General features: G+C 40.3%; 1 protein-coding gene across 1 annotated transcript in view; it reads right to left on the bottom strand.

Annotated features, from left to right (window-relative positions):
* The window catches only part of FRMPD4 (FERM and PDZ domain containing 4), a 403801-nt gene that overhangs the window by 23460 nt on the left and 359475 nt on the right, over window positions 1-20866 (bottom strand). The window contains exons 5-6 of the mRNA XM_077815620.1: window positions 15621-15666; window positions 1646-1750 (exon numbers count right to left, since the gene is read on the bottom strand). Of these exons, the coding sequence (XP_077671746.1) occupies window positions 1646-1750; window positions 15621-15666 (151 nt within the window). The remainder of the gene's footprint in view (window positions 1-1645; window positions 1751-15620; window positions 15667-20866) is intronic.

The raw sequence follows: 20866 nt of genomic DNA, 5'->3' as shown, positions 1-20866 counted from the left end.
TAAATGACTACCATAATGAAAGTTCTGTCCTCATTTACAGCAGAGATCTGTATTTTCATGTGGAAATGATACAGTTGTTTGTTTTTAAGTGATAAGAATGCAGCACAAAAACCCTGGAAATTTACCCGTTTTACCTGTCCTTTTGCACCATTGCTTGGTTTTCTGCAATAATGTTCTGCAAGAACATGTGATGTATGCAGATGCAGTTAGAAAATACCTATTTGGGAACTATTTATCATATCACTGTAAAGTTACATTGTATAACAGGCTGACCTCTCATGATGTCAAATTAAACTCATATGGTCAAATTCATTCCTGCTGTACCTTCATGGACATCCCTAAAGATGCATCAGGGATAGAACTGGTCAATACTCTTTTCTGCAATGTGTAGCAGTGAGGACTGGTGTCAAACAGCAGGATATGAATACAGCTCTGGATTCTGAACTAGAATTGAGTGAATTAATTATTTTTTGGTTCAGAAAAAAATGGCTAATTTCAAACTGGAACTGGAATTTTTTTAATTTCTTCCTCACTGAAATGAAAACATTTCATTTGGGTTGACTGAAAAAACATTCAAAAATGTTCAAACAATATTTTTGAAATGAAAGTCAAGTCAAATCAAAACAATATTTAATTTCAAAATGTCAATTCAAAATGACATTTTGTTTAGAAAATGTTGATTCAAAATCAAATGTCAAAATGGTTAATTTAGAAAATGTGGAAATGAACCGTTTCAACTTAAAAATCTTTCCCCATCATTTTCAGTTGCCCTTAAACTGCACTTTTTGGCAAATTTACTATTCAACTGAAACATTTTGCCGGGCTCTATTCACCGATATTTTAGGGCTTTTGGATGTGGGGTTTTGGCACAAATATTATCATTCACAAACAATAATGTATATTGCTCGTTTCTATTGTGACAGTCTGGGAAGGGGATTGCAATGTTAAAAGGAAATTTGATTCATTCATGGGGGACAAAACAGAAGGCGATTATTGGTTTTTCAAAGTGAAATTACTGATTAACAACATGAAAATTACGAGTTTTCTCCATGTAAACAAAGAACTCAGAGGAAGACATAAATGGATCACCAGCTTCTGGCAATTTATAAAACAAGCAAGCAAGCCAGGAGTTCTTCTTTAAAAAGCTGTGCCTTTGGAAGGAGGCCTGACTTTGCCTGGGGACAGGTTAGGGAGAGAACAACTTAAAGTAGATAAAGACCTCTTTAAAATTCAGGTTAAGTTAGTGTTAATCTGTTTTCCTGACATACTGCTTCACTGGAGTTTACAGGTTTTCCAGTTACAAAATTTCCTTTAAAACAACAACAAAAACCCCAACAACTCTACAGAAGAAAAACAAATCCTATGCTAAATTAAGATATGAGCCACATGAACTGTAGTCCTCCTGGAATTTTAAATATTACATTTACAAAAGTCTGAAGATTTTGTAGTGCTCTGGGCCTAATTAATGTGCTTTAATTTATTTAGATATTTTAGAATGTTCCTCTCCAAAACCTCTACTATATTTTCTACAACAGTACCAAGGTTGTGCTTACTGTACATTTTTCTCCCTTTAGAACTTTATAGAGTGCCTTTCGCTGAAATGGTCTTGTTCCTTCTTCAAGTTAAAATGGCTTGAGGTACTCACTGAAATCTGGCCATTGATAATGACCTCTTCGGAGAAGCGTACTTTGACCGGGTTGGACTTCAATCTTGCCTTTTTTGCAGCACTGATAAATGCTGATTTAGGAGACTGGAAGAAATAAATAAAACATTTCATATAGTTCTCAAAGCATAACCTATCCTTCTTGCCTCTGTGACATACACTCTCCATTTTCTGATATGTCAGGTACCCCAAGTATATGACAATATGCTCTGTGCATTGTTAATTGAATAATTAAAGAAAATCATAGTATTCCTGGAGGTATGGAAAAATTAAGTAGATACAGACACATGCAGTGAAAGATTGCACCTTATTCAGCGACCAGACTGGACCAATATGAAGTGCTCACACAGTCACTGGGAACTTCTCATGGGGCTTTTTCATTGATTGCTGTCAACCATGCTTGTTTGCATGAGTGAGCCGTGATCAGTGACCAGTCAGTGACCTTTTATTCAAACACCAAATGGAAAACTTTTGCACTGTTTAATGTTCACACACACACACATACACACAGTCTCTGAAAGTTTTGCAATCCCTGTAGCATCATTATATGACTTTATTTCCACTTATAGATCAGCACCACCATAAAGAACACGCAGACTTGCCCTCTATTCCACATACTCTATATGGAACACTTGGTAGTGACGCATCAGAAGCTAACAAGACTCCATCTCTAAGACACGTGTCACCACTGTCATGGTTCCAAAGCGTGCTGTGCTTTAGACCCCTTTTAGTCCCTCTTAAGCATACCCCCCCTCTGGGGATAGGTTTTGCTACCTGCACTATTCTTTAGGATGGAACCATGTGGTCCTACCACTCCTAGATTGGATCTCTGGGTAGCAGCCCCCCCGTTTTCCAACAGTGTTAATACAATAGGCCCAACTGTGTTTGGCACCAGTAATTTTTCCTCTGGGAACCTGTGACTGAGACTGATTCAAGTGACTCAGAAAATCTTCTTCAAACCAAAGTATTATTTATTCACCCAAAGGTACACAGAATGCAGAGTAAACAATAAAGGCCTTTATGTTTATTTCCCCTTACTTAAACCCTAGTCTTTCCTTGTGAACTTTGGTAAATTAGATTCAGCCCAGTTACCTCCATTTCTGGATTGTCAGAAGCAGCTTCTCTCACTGCAGCATGCTGCCTGTGTCTCCCTCTCTGTCTCTCCTAGCATTTCTGTCAGTTTGCTCACTGGGCAGCCCCCTTTCTTCCCTAAACCAGCATCTTTAAGGTATTAGTATCTCCTTTGATCCTAGGTTTGGCCTGGGAAGAATAAACTTTTCCAGCCTAGGTGGAGTGAAGCAAGGGGTATTCCCCAATTAATACCTTCCTTTCCCCAAGGACCCTTGGCATTCTCTAAAATAGCACCTTACTTTTGCCATTATTTCATTTCTTTCTAGTTTTTCCCTTACAGCCTCCTTTGGCAGGATATAACATAGATATACTGAATTGCACGTGGTGTTTATAAGAAATAACAGAGATATTTCCCTCATTCTCCCTCTTTTGGAAACTGGTACAAAATTATAGATAATTCATCACTGACCGTAATTCAGGAATCCTCCAGTGTACTTTTGTCCACTGCACTCCCCACCAAGTTCACACAAGGCCAAATGTTCAGTCATTAATCAAGAAAAATTCTCATTGAATATCGGGAGTTTTGGCTGAGCCATGACTGGATGATTTGGCCTATTTTTAAAACAAATTTCTTCTGCTCAAACAAAAAGAAAAGGTTTCCACTTTTAGCAGCAGTAGGAAAGATGTGTTAATTTGAGATCAGTAACATGCTTAGGGCTCCTAGGGGAGATTTTCAAAAGCAATCAGCTTCGGTCTGACTCTGCCCTCCTCTCCCTCCGCTCCACTCCCGAGGTCACTGGGTGAAATCCGGGCCCTATTGAAGTCAAAAGGAGTTGTGCCATTGACTTCAATGGGCCTCATATTTCATCTGCTGACTTCAACAGTTGAGGCAGGCCAATGGTGAGCATATTTGAAAATCCCATCCCATGTCATTGAAGAGTTATTTCATTAGGTATTTCAATGGTTGGTTGGTTGGTTGATTGGTGTGTGTGTGTGTGTGTAAGAGAGAGAATTTAGTGCATGAATGGATTAAACTCCATTATCCACAAAGCACAGTAATATATAATTTCAACACTCCCTGTCACTATTCTTCAAACATTGCCCAGGAATAGCAACCATGGAGTTGGTTCAGCCTCCATGTCCTTCCAGTCCTTGGCCTTTGTTAAGACTGATTAAAAAAATATTTTTGGTGATGTAGACACCTGGCTTCTAGAAACTAGACTGACATCAGAAACTCATTTCACACAGACTACTGAATAGCCATTAGGTGCAGCAATTACAGATACGACCAAACACAAACTGGGTGCACTAGGAGTGAAAGGCTCTGTATTCTATTAGTAAACATAGCATCAACCCAGTTCCCTACATCCAAACTTGAGCCAGGAAACACAAGTTTCCCTTCCTCACATTCATGGATCATGCTTATCTGCACTTTCTCTGACAGCTGTGACAGGAAGCTGCATATTAGAAATGTTATATGATAGGAAATCCCCAGGTAAGACTAATTGGGATGAGTTGCAAAAACCAGTGAGGACTGTTAAATAATACAGAAAGATCTGAAAAGATTAGAAACATTAACCCAGAAAACAACAAAATGAGAATCAGGTTAGAAAAATGCAAGCTAATTCCCCTGTGGAAAATAATCCAAGGTGCACACATTCAGTGACAGGGGCAAAACACAGAGAGCAGTAATGTAGAGAGGAGTCTGGTTACTATAAAGATTGGGGTGAGAGGTCAGGGATCCTGAACCAGGGATCTCTTGAGAAAGTAAAGATCCATGCCTGAATACAGTCTGATTCAGGAAGAGGACAGTTTGGGGATAGCAGGATGTTATTTTGCTAGGGTTTGTTTGCCTATACCTGCTGTCAAAATTTATTGGTCACAGCAAGAATTTATGCAAGGAAGCAAAAAACAAAAACAAAACAAAAAGTAAAATTTCACAAGCCACATGAGTTCCCAGTGAACAGTAAAAAGTATCCAGAGCTGTAACCTTCCTCTGACATGCTTTAGGGAAAAGGCCATTGGCTCTCTGATCTTCTAATGGACGCACCTCAGGGCTTGGCAAAAGGAGCATTGTTGCTGTGTGACTCTCTGTAGCAATTCAGTTTTGTTGAAATACACTTTTGTCAGAGGGAGAAAGAATGGTGCACTGGTCCCATTTAGATACTTTTTTAAATCTAAATCTTTTGATACTCTCAAGAGAGCTTGAGAGGGAACTAGAATGAGGTCAGGTTTCATTTCAGGATCCCCAGATAACTGAAAATACTGCACAAGTTAAGAAGTGCTAATAAAATGGGCTAATCTAAAGTGCAACCCACTATTTAAATTTATTCTGGTCTAATCATCACCACATGCTAGAGAATTCAAGACAACAAACATGGAAATAAAACCTGTTACCTCTCTCACAGGAGAACGATTCTTCCCCACTGCCCAAATGTAAATGCATTAGTCCTCTATCAGTCTCCGGACAATTTTTTGTTAGAGAGGCCCAACACAACATGGTCACTAGATATCGGACACTATGTGAATGACCAGAAGGATATATATGCATATCTGTGAGGGGCATATGCCCCAGGGGAAGTGGCTGGGGCAGTGCTACACATACTCCTTCTACTTCCCCTCACCCTCTCTGCAGTGTGTATGTGTGTATGGGAGAGAGAAAGGGTGACGTTTCCCTCTCATTCCTTCCCTTCTCCAGTGTGTGCAGGGTGCTATCCCACAGGGTATCCAAGTAATGGAGCCTGACCTTCCTACTTCTGGTGGCAGTGGAAAGCAGAGCCATGAGGGGGCTGGCTGATCGGCTAACTCACCTGACAAGGCAGGAGAAAAGGGATAGTTTCTGCTTGCTCTTAATGCTGGTAAATCACCAATTTGGCTCTGGTCCAGCCCTGCCCTTACCCACCTATAATGGGCTTTACAAACCCCATACTGAGAAAGACAGAAGGGAGGGGAGAGTCTTCCCTGCTTACAGGCAATCAGGCTGGCAATAAAGAAAACAAGCCCAGCTATAAAGGAAGGAGAACAGAGGGTGAGGAAGGCAGAAAGGCCTAGGATAGCAAAGGGGCCACAGCACCACGTCAGGCTGCCTCTAAGAAACAAACAAGGAAACAAAAGAAGGCTGCAAGTTGAAGGGTGGAGAGACTCAATTTGGGTTCAGAGTTTATGGACTGGTCTAACTGTAGGCAAATTGAAGGGAATCAGTTAGGAGAAAGCTGGAACCCCAAGAGAGACTGCACCAAGGGCAGGAGACACCCCCCTAGAGCTAGATCTCGTATGATGTAGGAGATTAGGCTGATTGACAAGTTTTGTCTGGAGGCTGAAAGGAATTTTTGCCATATGACAATATTGGCAAAATTGCTATGTGGGTTTTCTCACCTTCTACTCAGCATCTCAGAAATCTTGTTTGGTGGGAGGGTTACATTATATTGTCATAACTTTGCTGGATATCAGAGCTATTTGTGGGTTTAAATGGTTCCAAAATGAAGTCCCTGTAACACAATGGGTTGCTTGGGCAGGGGCCCTGAGTGTACCACTGCATGATAAGGGGACATGTCTCTGTGTCCCGCACAGCATGGAGTTCCCATTTCTCCTATATCCTGTGTGGAGGAAGGGAGAGGGGCTGGGACTCTGGCTTCCATCCAGGGACCCTGGACAGGCCTGAGGGTGTAGAGTGGCCTTTGTCCTCAGACCTGCCCTCAGACTTATAGGCCCATTTGTAACCAGTGAAAATTTGCACTGGAGGGAAGTATTTGGAGGGAATCGTCCCAGTTGGTTAAGAATTTTAAAAATGGTGTGGCCTCTGCATTTTGGCATAATATAGCATATGTGTCTCATTGTTTTCATGTCCACATCAACCTGGCTCTTGGTATTTTCATTCTAAAAGCTGATGAACTAATTCAGAAAAGAAAAACAGTTTTTATTAACTTTCATAATTCCAATGTCTAACAAAAGAAGACCAGTAAGAAAATAGAAGGGATATGCAGTAGGTGATTTCCATTTTAATGTCTTCATATTTGTAGCCTGAGCATACCAGGGATTAATGAATCACAGAGTGGCAAGTTCATTTGTTTCTGATGCACCATCTTTTAGCCAAATGGAAGACATTATTCTCAGTTAATGACCTTAAGCAGGAGATATTTACACTGATGCAATGTGTCTGTCATTGTGAGATATTTGCACTGTCTGTGATAAAAGCATCCTAATTAGAACTATTTTTGCAAATGTGAGGATCCATTTCAATGGAGGAATCAGAATATGTAAATACAAACTAAATACTAGCACAACCTAAATAATGCCAATAACAGTTATTTCTGTTAAGAGTTCAGATTTATTTTTGATCTTGTATCATGTTTACTTGTGTATGGACAATGAAATAAAAATGCCTTTCTCCCTATGGTCTAGGGTTTTATTCTCATGGACAACTTCATTAATAGTCCAGTCAGCCAACAGATAGCACACTCAGAGCTCTTATATGGTATCTCAGTTAGTTTGGTCTTTGAACAAAGATGGAGTAATACACCCTTGGAGGTTTGTTTGGAGGGGATATAAAGGTGAAGACTGAATACCTCCTTTGCTCCCCATGGCTAGCCATATATTTGACATTTACAATCTTACAGCCCTGATCCTGCACAGGGATCCACAATCATAAACCCTCGGTCTCATAAGCCTCAGTGAGGCTCTCTACATGTGTGGACCTCTTTGCAGCATCAAGGACTTAGATGTCACTGTTGCAGAGTAAGAACTATTCTACTGAACTTTTATGATTCTTGTTCGCAGTGTTGTTATAGCATATAGGTCCCAAGGTATTAGAGACAAAAGGGGGGTGAGTGTACCTTTCCCAGACCTTAGAAGAACTCTGTGTAAGCGCCAAAGCTTGTCTCTTTCACCAGCAGAAGTTGGCACAATTAAAGATATTACCTCACATACCTTGTCTCATTATTCTTCTCATTATGTTAACTTTTCAAAATTGGATCCAATTTTTGTTAACTTATGCTAAAATCAGGTCAACTTTTGTTAGTGGGCCCAGTTTTAAGTTAAATAGTTTTCACTGTGAAAATGGAAATTTTCACAATTTAGCACGTTTTTTTGCAATCAAATCACAGTTTCTGTGAAATTCTGAGAAGTAAAACTGTTTCTACCATTTTTCACAAGCCCTGCTCAGACTCCTCTCAGAAGCAGGGCTGATGCACAATATAGCTTTACTGATGCTCAGGAAAAGGGACATTTAGCAGCTCAGAATAAGGTAGCAGGTATAAACCCTGCACAAAACACCAGTACCAGACTAATAGAAAAGGGAAGGAAAGTCACTTTGGCAAAATGCATGTCAAATCAGAGTCCACATTCATATGCTTGGAAAATAAGGTCGTTTAAAAGAATATACCTATCTGTATACATCCAACCTCAATTTTAGGTTTGCGAATGCTTACTGCCTATAACTGACCTGTTGGTGAAACGAAACATATTCCATGCTGGGCACAAAATAGGGAAAACTGTATTCATGCAAGAAGAATGTGTTGATGTTTTGGTTTGTCTCTGTCCCTCAGGTCAGTTCCATGAGACAAAATTTAGCAAGTACATAAAATACATGAACAGGACGAGAAATAAACATATTATGATGAATAGTAAGTAATGTACATAGGCGAATTAAATATATCAATACAAAGCCATAAGTGAAGCTGTTCACTCAGACATCTCAACTAGTTTGCAACAGCAACAGCAGCAATGCATGTGTAAGTAATAAAATAATGAAAACACCCCAAACTGAAAAGTCAGATATTTTACTGCACAATATGTAACAACCACAGTGCACTGATGGATGATTTTCAATGTACAGTAACTGTAAAATTTTTGACACATGAATTTCTATGTTGAAGTAGCTATCCTATTCCTGGCATTTGTTAACTGTTTGGGATTTTTAAAACAATGTTGTGTATCAGAGCCAAACAATTATATTTTGCTATTTTTACTGCAGTTATTGGTCATGCACATACACAGCACATGCCTCCAAGGTGAAGAATTGCCAATACTTATTTTAATGAAAGCATCATGGAAAAATCAGCTGGTTCATTCTATAGTAAACAATGATGATGCGCTAAATCATCAGACATTCTAGTTTACTGAGATGGTCCCAGATGATTCTACTGAAACCAAGGATTTGTTCCAGATTTAGTGGAATGCTGCGGCATATCACCTGGCCTCCTTCCTGGCCTATTTATCTCCATGTCTATACTACTGCTGTGCTGAGCTCCTGTGCAGTTATACCTTCAGGTATCTGCAACTCCCCTTACTCTTGCTGGTTATGTCTCATGTGGAAGTGGCCTCTGTTTCTTATTCAACAGCTGAGAGGCATAAAGGAAACAGTTTTCAGAGTAGCAGCTGTGTTAGTCTGTATTTGCAAAAAGAAAAGGCGTCCTTGTGGCACCTTAGAGACTAACACATTTATCTGAGCATAAGCTTTCGTGAGCTACAGCTCACTTCATCGGATGTATTTTCCACTGCATGCATCCGATGAAGTGAGCTGTAGCTCACAAAAGCTTATGCTCAAATAAATGTGTTAGTCTCTAAGGTGCCACAAGTCCTCCTTTTCTTTTTAAAGTGTGTGTCTGTGAGGAGTGGGGGGTGCTGCACTACACTCAGCTCTACAGAGCAGCTTTTGCAGGAAGGACTGTTAGGTCCTGTGACTGAAAGTATCATCAGCCATTCCAGATCCAGCCACCAGATGGAAAGAAGAGCATGTGAGGAGGAATAAAGAGAGAACTAGAGGAGGGTAAATTTAGGAGGGAAAGGAGAACTAGGGGCAGAATAGGGTGGAAAATGAGAGCTGGAAGGGTAAAAGATAAGACAAAATGTGTTGGAAAGAGAGGATCAGAGAGAATAAGCTTGAGGCACTCTTCCATTTTTCTGACTAGGGTAGAGGTAATTCTTGATTTAGTCCTAAGTGCGCACAGGATCTGGTGAATATAGCTGAACCACTCAGTAATAGCGACCATAATGTAATTAAATTTAACATCATTGTAAGGAAAAAGTGCCAAAGAAACCTACCACAGTAGCATTTAACTTCAAAAAGAGGAACTATACAAATATGAGAGAGCTCGTTAAATAGAAATTAAAAGGAACCGTCACAAAGGTGAAATTCCTGCAAATTGCATGGAGACTATTTAAAGACACCATAATAGAGGTTCAAACTAAATTCATACCCCAAATAGATATATATATAAAAACAGTAAGACGACCAAAATAATGTCACGTGGCTAAACAGCAGAGTAAAAGAGGTGGTTAGAGGCAAAAAGGCATCCTTTAGAATTGGAGGTCAAATTCTAGTGAGAAAAACAGAAAGGAACATAAATTCTGGCAAGTTAAGTGCACAAGTTTAATAAGGCAGGCCAAGGAGTCATTGTGGATAGTTCTCTGAAAACATATACTCAATGTGCAGTGGCAGTCAAAAAAGCTAATACAATTGTTGACTGAAGTTTTTCAATAAACGTTGACTTTGTTTGACATATGACAGTATATGTCCAGAAGCACTTCTTTTAAAAGGCCATAAAAAGGAAAACGGACTTGTTTGTCCTTTTCCATCACACTACCTTACATTCCATGGTTGAAATCCTGGCCCCACTGAAGTCAGTGGCAAAATTCCCACCAACCTCAGCGGGTCAGGATTTTACCCTAGGAGTTTAAAGGGTTAATGAAGAAAGTGGTATGTCAGACTATGAAATGAGTTCCATTCATAAAGTCTGAACACATAACACAATAGGCCAGTTAATTAACTAAACTGAATAAGATACCTTATGGGATGGCAATCCATTCACAGAATAAAATGGTTTCAAATGATAATCAAATACCAAACTTCCAAAAACCCCAAACTTTAAACTACTTCAAGTGCTTCAGCTGTTCAATCATTTTCTTATCAGCAGAGATGATATTCAAATTAACCTGGGAAAGATTTATTAGATTGACAGGAAGAACAAAAGACCACAATGTTTTGTTTTGGTTGTAATTAAAATGAATGAGATGAAACAAAACCAATCTGTAAAGTTTTAAAAAAATACTAAGTGAATTACATTGAGTAGCAGACCAGAGTATTATCAATCTACATTATTGCTATTTTCAACTATAATTGTAGTGGACAGTTCATTTTAAGCATGAAAACAATACAAACGCTAAACACAACAAGCGTAAACTGTTCCCTCAGGAAAAATAATAAAGAAATAACGATAATTCTGTAATTCCCTTTGGTGGGCATTCTTCTTGCAGCAATGGGAACACAAATGTTCCTCAGGAGCGGAGCTGGATGAAATTTTTCTCATAAAACACTTGTCAAAAAATGGCATTTTTTCAAAACTAAAATTTGTCATTCAAAATGTTTGATTTTTATTGTTCCTTTCTTTATCCCATTTCCCCACTTTCACTGAAAAAATGAAAACAAGTTAAAAAGAGGGGTAACATGGGCTAGAGAAAATGAAAAAAAGAAAAGAAGAACATAAAACATTTTAAAACTAAAATCTACAATAAATAGTTTGTGAAACATTTTTAATAAAACTAAAATCATTCCTTTTTGAAACCAGAAGAATGAAAACTAATTCAAATTTTGTCATGAAAAATCTCGACCATTTTCCAACCAGCCATACTCAGGAAGAATGGCCTTTATCACACTAAGAACATAAGAATGGCCATACTGGGTCAGACCAAAGGTCCATCAAGCCCAGTATCCTGTCCTCTGACAGTGGCCAATCGCAGGTGCCCCAAAGGGAATGAACAGACAGGTTATCATCAAGTGATCCACGCCCTGTCACCCAATCCCGGCTTCTGGCAAACAGAGGCTTGGGACACCGTTCCTGCCCATCCTGGCTAATAGCCATTGATGGACCTATCTTCCATGAATCTATCTAGCTCCCTTTTGAGCCCCGTTATAGTATTGGCCTTCACAACACCCTCTGGCAAGGAGTTCCAGAGGTTGACAGTGTGTTGCGTGAAAAAATACTTTTCTTGTGTTTGTTTTAAACCTGCTACCTATTAATTTCATTTGGTGGCCCCTTGTTCTTGTATTATGAGAAGGAGTAAATAACACTTCCTTATTTACTTTCTCTATACAACTCATGATTTTATAGACCTCTGTCATATCCTCCTCACTAATTACCACATTAATGCTTAAGGTACCCCACCACCTCTATTCAGCCAGTGACTAGTGTGCCTATCTAGCAACAAAGAACACTAGGAAACTAACCTGGTTTCTGCACCTGCTAGAGTTCCATAGCCCCAAACAGAGTGCAGGCATTGTCTGCTAGCTATGGGGTATGGTGAGGTCCCTCGCCTCCCAGTGCATAGTCCGTGAGGGGGGAGGGGCAGTATAAACACACACACAAATTAGTTGGCTCCACTATTCCTTTTTGAAGAAAACTGTGTTGTGTGTCCTGCTTCCATGCTATTTCCCTTGGCTCTCGTCACTGTGAGCACCTGCCCTTCTCCTGACCCAAAACATGGCTTCAGCAGACATGAGCAAGGTTTATTCCAGTGGTTCTCAAACTATGGTACTGATGACCCCTTTCACAAAGCAAGCCTGAGTGCATCCCCTCTGCTCCCCCGCATATATAAACAAGTGTTTTTAATTTATTTAACACCATTATAAATGCTGGAAGCAAAGCGGGATTTAGGGTGGAGGCTGACAGCTCGTGACCTCCCATGTCATAACCTCGCAACCCCCTGAGGGGGTCCCAATCTCCAGTTTGAGAACCCCTGGTTTAGTTTAATGGTGGATGCCTCAGAGTTAAGGAGAAGAAATTCTTTATTTTAATAACGTTGATGGTTTTACTCCACCTTGAATTATTTTTGTTATTTAATATCTCTGTGTTATTATGATTGTAGGGCCAGGAGGCACTGGGCAGGGACAGGCCTACTGATTTGTGGGGCCTCAAGCAAGAATAGGGACTCCCGTCTCCTGGAAGCATGATCAGGTCCTGAGTTACCCCCTGGTCCACCTGCTGGAGGAAGAACTGTGAGAATCCTGAGGTCACATGGGATGAAAGGCCCCAGTCAGCTGCTTGGTTTGCTTGTGTTTATGGTTGATCTTGAGGTAATTCTGTTCTCATTTTAGTCACAGTTCATTTAGGATACTACTTCACATCGACGCCATGTAGCCCAGCAAAGGAGATAGCCTGATCATCCAATCAAAAGCAAAACCACCTCAGGCCAGAAGACCACACAGATGTACAGTTACACCTTACTGTCAGTACTGAATACAACAGCAGCTCACTGAACTACATATAACTGCATGACAGGATAGACCCCTTTTTTTCACATGACTTTAAAGCAAAGACTCAAATCAGTCAAACGAGGGACTTCAGTGACTTGTGCAAAAATGTGTGTAAGAGAACTTTTTTTCATGTTTTATATATATTTATTGTAATCAAAACCACTAAACATACAGTGAGCCTAATACAGTGCTCCCAGCTACCTCCGTGAGATTTCTGACTACAATGGGGTGGCACATGCTCGGCTGAAGGTAAAAATCTGTATCTTGATATTAGTAAAACGATCTGGGTTAAAAAGAAAGAAAAGAATGAAGGTAAATGGTCCTGTTGTGCCTGGCCAGCACATATGTTTAATGGGGCCAAACCCCCTGCTCACTCTGCCTCAAGTATTCTTGTGCAGCAGCCATTGCACAGTCTTGTTGGAGACTGCATGCACTGTGTCCTGCTATAACCGCTGCTGGCATTAGTTACCTGGAAGGGTACAGGATAAGGGCAGATTAATTAACTCCCATTCCATAGCTGGGACCATAGAGCTGCTTGGGTGTGTGTATGTGTGCGATTGACAGAGAAAGAGAGAGATGTGCAGTCCTTTGGGGATCCTGGTCGGTCTTCCCTCCCTCTTTATTGCAGTTAGTGTAGTTTGTAGCTGAGGAGTCACAGCATATGCCAGCCAGGACTGGATTCTCATTTGCTTACCTACACACTAAGATCCAAACAGGTTCAGGATTGGTCAGCTCAGTGTAGAACATGGCTGTAAAGCGCTATCACACTACTCAACTCCACACAGTTGAAATACAGTAGCACCTTTCAACTAAAGATCTCAAAGTGCATTGTAATCCTGATTTACGCCTCACAAAAGCCATGTGAGGTAGGTAGGTATCCTCATTTAACAGAGCTGGAAACTGAAGAACAGAGAAGTTAAGGGACTTGCCCACAGTCACCCAGGAACCTACTGACCAACATTTTCAAACTACTTTCAGGAAGATTGGGAATGGAAGGCCTAGTGGGGGTTGGGCCTCTGCCCCCGCGGGATGTGATATGTTTGGGGTTGGTGGTTGTGTCCTGTCCTTAGGAACTGGAAGGCCCAGGCAGGGGGCGGGTGGGTTGGAGAGCAAGCCAGCCCCAAGCTCACCTTGGAGTGGTTGCTCTTGTCTCACAGGGCTGGCCCAGCTCCCCGTTCCTGTGTGCTGGCTCTTGCTGCTGCATGCACTACTGGAAAACAGGCTGCTATATGCCTTTCTGCTAAGCATATGCCTCTTTGACAGTAATGTTTCTAACGTATAAGGTGGGACATTTAATCTGACAATGGCTAATATATTTAATCTGTATTCTGTAAAAACAATTACACCTTGGATTTTTCTACCCACACAGAGCTGAAGTTTTAGCAAATTAAATCTACATATAAGGTTGTCCATTTCAATATTTTAATCCATTACTATTGGTTTAATTCTCCTTTTACAAACATACAAGCTGGGGAGGGGAAGCGGGCTATATTTATCTTTCATCACAAAATGCACAACTCTGTGGATGCACATGGGGATACACAAAAACTGGCTCTTTTCTGAGGGTATTGCAACCCCCAGATTACTCCTGGGTTGAAAGCTGGTTGGGTGGAGGAGACTTGCAGAGGAGGGAAATCCCCCAAACCCATTAGAATAACAGACCAAATCTCAGTGTCTCAATGAACTGAGATTCTAGCCTATCACACCCCTTCCTGTCCAGCTCAGCCTCCCACCCAAAAGACTCAGCCTGTCCAGATCCTGAGCCAAGCTTCATTCTCCTTTCATCCTCTTTCTTTCTAGACCACACTGGGGCTCCTTCTCTCTCCCCACCCAGCACTGAGCCCCCCTACAGGGGAAGGTGGCAAGCACCTCTGCTTCCCGTCTTCCCTGCTCTCCCTGGTTGCTTTTCTCTTGGGCTCTCTCCCTGCCCTGCCTGAGTCTCCTCCCTAAACACAGGCCCCCTTCACCAAGGCCCCCTTCACCAAGCCATGCCCATCACTCTTGCCTCAAACAATAGCAAGCCAGCATCATCCCTGTCTCGTAGGGAGTGAGCCAATGGAGCTGCTCAATTTTGAGCTCCTGCATTCAAGATGGCAATGCTCATGACTTGGGGGAGGTCTAGGTTGGATATTAGGAAACACTATTTCACTAAGAGGGTGGTGAAGCCCTGGAATGGGTTACCTAGGGAGGTGGTGGAACCTCCATCCTTAGAGGTTTTTAAGGCCCTGCTTGACAAAGCCCTGGCCGGGATGATTTAGTTGGTGTTGGTCCTGCTTTGAGCAGGGGATTGGACGAGATGACCTCCTGAGGTCTCTTCCAACCCTGATATTCTATGATTCTATGACTTCCCATTCCAGCAGTGGCAAAAGTGCTCACAACACAGCATGAAGATGGGGCTCTCCCCTCCCAGATCCCTGCTCCACCCCCGCCCATCCCTGGCACTGCCAGATCACCTGCCCTGAGCTCCCCCTCCCACATGGCTGAGATAACATTATTAAATCAGGAGTTGGGAGTTTTTGGTTACAAATAGGAGTGTCGCTGACATACCACGAGAGTTTGTCAGTCTGCCCGGCAAGTCAGTACAATTGCTGGGCATAGAACTCAGCCTGCTGTTCAGAAAACACTATAGATACTTACTGGGTAAGGTTGAACAACAGTCAGGAGGATCGATTCTTTGCAGCTTCTGTAAGGAAAAAAAAAACAGAGTGAAGATCCATACTTTCATGCTCTAAAGATAATAAGCTTTTCTTTCTAATGGGGAAAACTGTGATCCTGTGGCCAAGTGTTTATTACAATCACATACCAGAGCATTAGAGAGATGAATAATATGCCAAAGTCACAATGAATGTTAAAAATGAAGTGTTTTCCAATGTAACAAAGCAACCTGACTTGAACCTTATTATGCAGTTTACACTGGGAGATATTATTGGCATCATCAAATAATTGTGCACAGCAATGATAGCTTTCCCTACTGAGCATGGAATAGTTTGGATTCATCAAATCTGTTTATCATTTACAAACTACTTATTTCTTTCACTGGCCTAATAAAATGCAGTTGTTTTGCATGCTATCCAGCTCCTGCAGATTTAGAGCCAAATTTAGCTGAAGACACTGGGGAGGGATAGGTAAAGGTGAAGGCAGAATTTGGCCCTGAGAGTCTTCCTGAATTCATCTTTGGGAATTGGGGGAAAGGAAGATTTTGAGGATATCCCAATTACAGTAAAATATTTACAACATTATCAAAGAAAGATTATTCTTTAAAAATCTGATAGCTCTTCTTTGGGTAAAACCAGTGAATTGAAACCAGGTAAGCAGCACAATTATCTGAGCAGGTGAGTTTACAGGACAACACTAAATTCCATATCAAGTCTATTAAAACTGGAGAGGAAACCACTAGGAAATTTTGCATGATCAAGTGATTCTGATAACTTAAAGGACAAATAAATGCTTATTTAAACGAGAAAACCCAAGTCAATACTTCATTTATTACATCATTGGATTGCTTGTTTTTTATTAGCTAAGAAAAGGTTAGTTGCCATTTTGTTGAGATGGAGTTGATTTTCTGTAGGCTTTCCTAATTTCAAATGTAATTAATTGTCTGTTTATGTGATTTATTGCCTGGCCAAGTGAAATGCAACTAATTTGAATGCCAGAACTGTTCAGTAGAACAACTAAAATAAATCACAATTGTAGGATTAAGCACCATGTCACTGGTTCTGTATGCAATCACCCTGCTCTGCCAATTCACTTTATTGAAATACCATTGAAAAAAATCAATGGAACCATGGGAAAAGGAAACAGAGGAGACACTCAAAGACTGGTAAGAAAATCTGTTTGGAATGTACCTGGTGAAGTCAGCACCTGCTAAGTGAATTAGTCAACAGATTAGCCCATCCAGCTTATCAGATTCTACTCCTGTCAATGGCATTGCACAGGTGTAACTGAGGGCAAACTTTGACCATATATTCTTGCAAAATTATAGTCAAAATGATAAAACTTTCTCAGTTTTCACATCAACTTCCCAATAATCATGTTATCTACATGTTATCTAAAATAGTACAGGTTTCAGAGTAACAGCCGTGTTAGTCTGTATTCGCAAAAAGAAAAGGAGTACTTGTGGCACCTTAGAGACTAACCAATTTATTTGAGCATGAGCTTTCGTGAGCTACAGCTCACTTCATCAGATGCATACCGTGGAAACTGCAGCAGACTTTATATATACACAGAGAATATGAAACAGTACCTCCTCCCACCCCACTGTCCTGCTGGTAATAGCTTATCTAAAGTAATCGTCAGGTTAGGCCATTTCCAGCACAAATCCAGGTTTTCTCACCCTCCACCCCCCCACACAAATTCACTCTCCTGCTGGTGATAGCCCATCCAAAGTGACAACTCTTTACACAATGTGCATGATAATGAAGTTAGGCCATTTCCTGCACAAATCCAGGTTCTCTCACTCCCTCACCCCCCTCCAAAAACCCACCCCCATACACACACAGACTCACTCTCCTGCTGGTAATAGCTCGTCCAAACTGACCACTCTCCAAGTTTAAATCCAAGTTAAACCAGAACATCTGGGGGGGGGGGTGTAGGAAAAAACAAGAGGAAATAGGCTACCTTGCATAATGACTTAGCCACTCCCAGTCTCTATTTAAGCCTAAATTAATAGTATCCAATTTGCAAATGAATTCCAATTCAGCAGTTTCTCGCTGGAGTCTGGATTTGAAGTTTTTTTGTTTTAAGATAGCGACCTTCATGTCTGTGATTGCGTGACCAGAGAGATTGAAGTGTTCTCCGACTGGTTTATGAATGTTATAATTCTTGACATCTGATTTGTGTCCATTTATTCTTTTACGTAGAGACTGTCCAGTTTGACCGATGTACATGGCAGAGGGGCATTTCTGGCACATGATGGCATAAATCACATTGGTGGATGTGCAGGTGAACGAGCACATCCCCTTGAGCAAGAGGAATTGAAAGCTTTGGTTTTGTCTATTGTATCCTCTATCCCAGGCAGAAGAAGAAGAAAAATAACAACAACACTGAACGATAGTGAAGCTTTGGAAGAGCTACATATGGTAAATAAATTAAACATCCTTTCATAGAAAAGTCTACAAATCATTTAGCCTAGTTAAAATAAATAGTCGCTTGGAGGAACATTACATGCATGAATTTTTTATTTTCAGAAATCATATTCTGCATTTAATGCTAGGTTCTATTAGTAAGATTTATTCACTCATGAAACAGTATGTACTCCTTGACTCATGGTGATGATATTTCTGAGGAAAAATAGCAAATTTTAGGATCATGGAAGTTTATAGAGGGAATTACCTTCAACCTCTATTAAATTAAAGTTCATAGATTTTGAGAGAATCCCAATCCTGTGTTTATAATCAACTAATAAAAATAATAGAACTATATTGGGTTAGTGAAAAACCTACTACAATTTTGGGCAATCAAAAATATGCAATAAAGGCAATTTATCATGTGAAATCTCATCACCATAGATATGGTGTCTACATATTTATCTATATCTACATCCACCAAAGTAGGTAAGTAGACTGATTTACAGACAAATTTCTAATATGTTGCAGAGCCATGAGGCAAATATTTCAATTGGCCAATTGGCCACCTTCCTTGCCACCACTAATGCACCTCCTCAGGAACTTATTCTAACATTCCAACCATTGGGCATGTGACAGGGTGCTGAGCAAAGGGTTGCTGATTCAACCCTCTGTCAGCCAGCTCCCATTTAGGGGAATAAATTTGAGCTGGCTGGAGATAACCTGGCCCTGATTGGGGAAGCAGAGACAGCTGCTGCCTAAATAGCCTGGGGCTGTATAAAAGCAGCGGGGAAGAAAACCAAAGGGGGAGCAGAAAGAAAGGGAAAAGGTAGGGAGGTAGCACCTCCCTCCTGTAGGTGGTGAAGGGCCAACTGTACATGGTGAAATGGTGGTGGGAACAAGCCTGTAAATAAACTGCACCTGTGTGACTTTGTGGCCCTAGCAGAGGCAGGAGCTGAGGGGGCCCTGCTGCGCTCTGCTACAGGCAACTTTAAAGTGTTGTCATTTTAAAAAAATAATTTGTCATAGAACTGTTTTCCCTCCTTAAATTAAACCTGTCCAAGACCCAGGATAGGCAAGATTCTAACTGGGCCAGTATCAGATTTTTTTTTTTTTTATAACAAGAAGGTGACTAATTTAAAATTCTATCTTGGGGGAAATTTCCAGCTTCGAATAGGACCAGTACTTGCACTGGAATGACCTTTGACACTGGACCATAAATCAGGCATTTTTAGGTATAAGATGACATATCTGGTCATTTTTAGATATTTTTAGGGTCCCTTCTGAGCCTTGTACAATTGGACTAATAATACTGAGGCACCTGGCTTTATGGATAGAGAGGCACACAAAGTAGACATTAAAATACAATTTTTAAAGACTCTAAAACATTACTTAAAATAGTTTTCTGTAATACATATGGCTCATGCAAAATGCACGATGGTGGCATGTAATGTAAATGTTTTATCACTGTCTGTTTGAGATGACCTGCATTAATAAATAAAATAATACCTTGCTCTTACGTAGCTCTTTTCATCTTTCAATCTGAAAGCACTTGTATCATTATTACACTCACTCATGACTTCAAAACCAGCACAAACTCATGCTGATGAAACCCTTACCATGCACATGTCCATGTAGTTCCTATATATATATAATGTGTATATATAAAAACAACAAGGAGTCCAGTGGCACCTTAAAGACTAAGATTTATTTGGGCATAAGCTTTTGTGGGTAAAAAACCCACTTCTTCAGGCTGCATCTGAAGAAGTGATTTTTTTACCCATGAAAGCTTATGCCCAAATAAATCTGTTAGTCTCTAAGGTGCCACCAGACTTCTTATTGTTTTTGTGGACACAGATTAACACGGTTACCCCGATACTTATGTATATATACACATATATATTAAAACTATATAACCTGTATACTACACGACTCCATCAAGTGTGTATATATAGGGAGTATATATAAAGTGTATATATATGTTCACACACACACACAACCCACTCACCCCCACTGGATGTGTGTGTGCTATTAGATATTAAATACATAAACAAACTGATCACGTGACCTAATTTAAATTTGCACCATTGCTCTCCTAAAAACTTCAGGACAGCAACAGCACAAGGCAAAGACAAAAAAATCACTGTCAAATTTTCCCTTTGCACAAGCTTCTTTTCTCTTTTATTCACATACCTAAAGTATAGCTTCAGAAGGTATTTATGCATATCAAAATGTCTGTAACTTCCATCAGATTTCCCCATTTTTATTCTACTGATCCACCCATCACTTAATGAGTTGAAAAAAGATTGTAATCAAAAGTAGAATTTAGACCACACAGGCTAAAAGACCAAATCTATATTTCATGGCATTGTCAAAGCCTCTAGATTTTTAAGGTGCTCTGTCATCTGCCCAGCCAACAAAGAATTCAAGTATCTATGGCCAAGTTCTCTTCATTTCAGAAAAGGGAATTAACTGAGGAGGACAAGTCTACAAAGTTGCAATGAGAATGGGAAATTCAGTGTCTCATCTCTCTGACCTTTGCAAAACCCTGTATTATGATTATATTTGTCCATTCCACCTACTCCTTGCAGGTACTTCAGCCGTAAGAAAAAGAGACTATCAATGGTCTGAGAATCAAGTTACAGAACATTAAAAAAAGATCAAAGGATATTACTGAGTATTATCTCTCTCAGAGGACATGAGGCATTAACATTCCAATGAGAGACTGCTGAATTGGAATTAATTTGCAAACTGGATACAATTAACTTAGGCTTGAATAAAGACTGGGAGTGGATGTGTCATTACACAAAGCAAAACTAT

This window comes from Eretmochelys imbricata, chromosome 1 (assembly GCF_965152235.1).
Source record: "Eretmochelys imbricata isolate rEreImb1 chromosome 1, rEreImb1.hap1, whole genome shotgun sequence".
Classification (NCBI taxonomy): Eukaryota; Metazoa; Chordata; order Testudines; family Cheloniidae; genus Eretmochelys; species Eretmochelys imbricata.
This window is presented reverse-complemented; position numbering and strand designations above follow the sequence as displayed.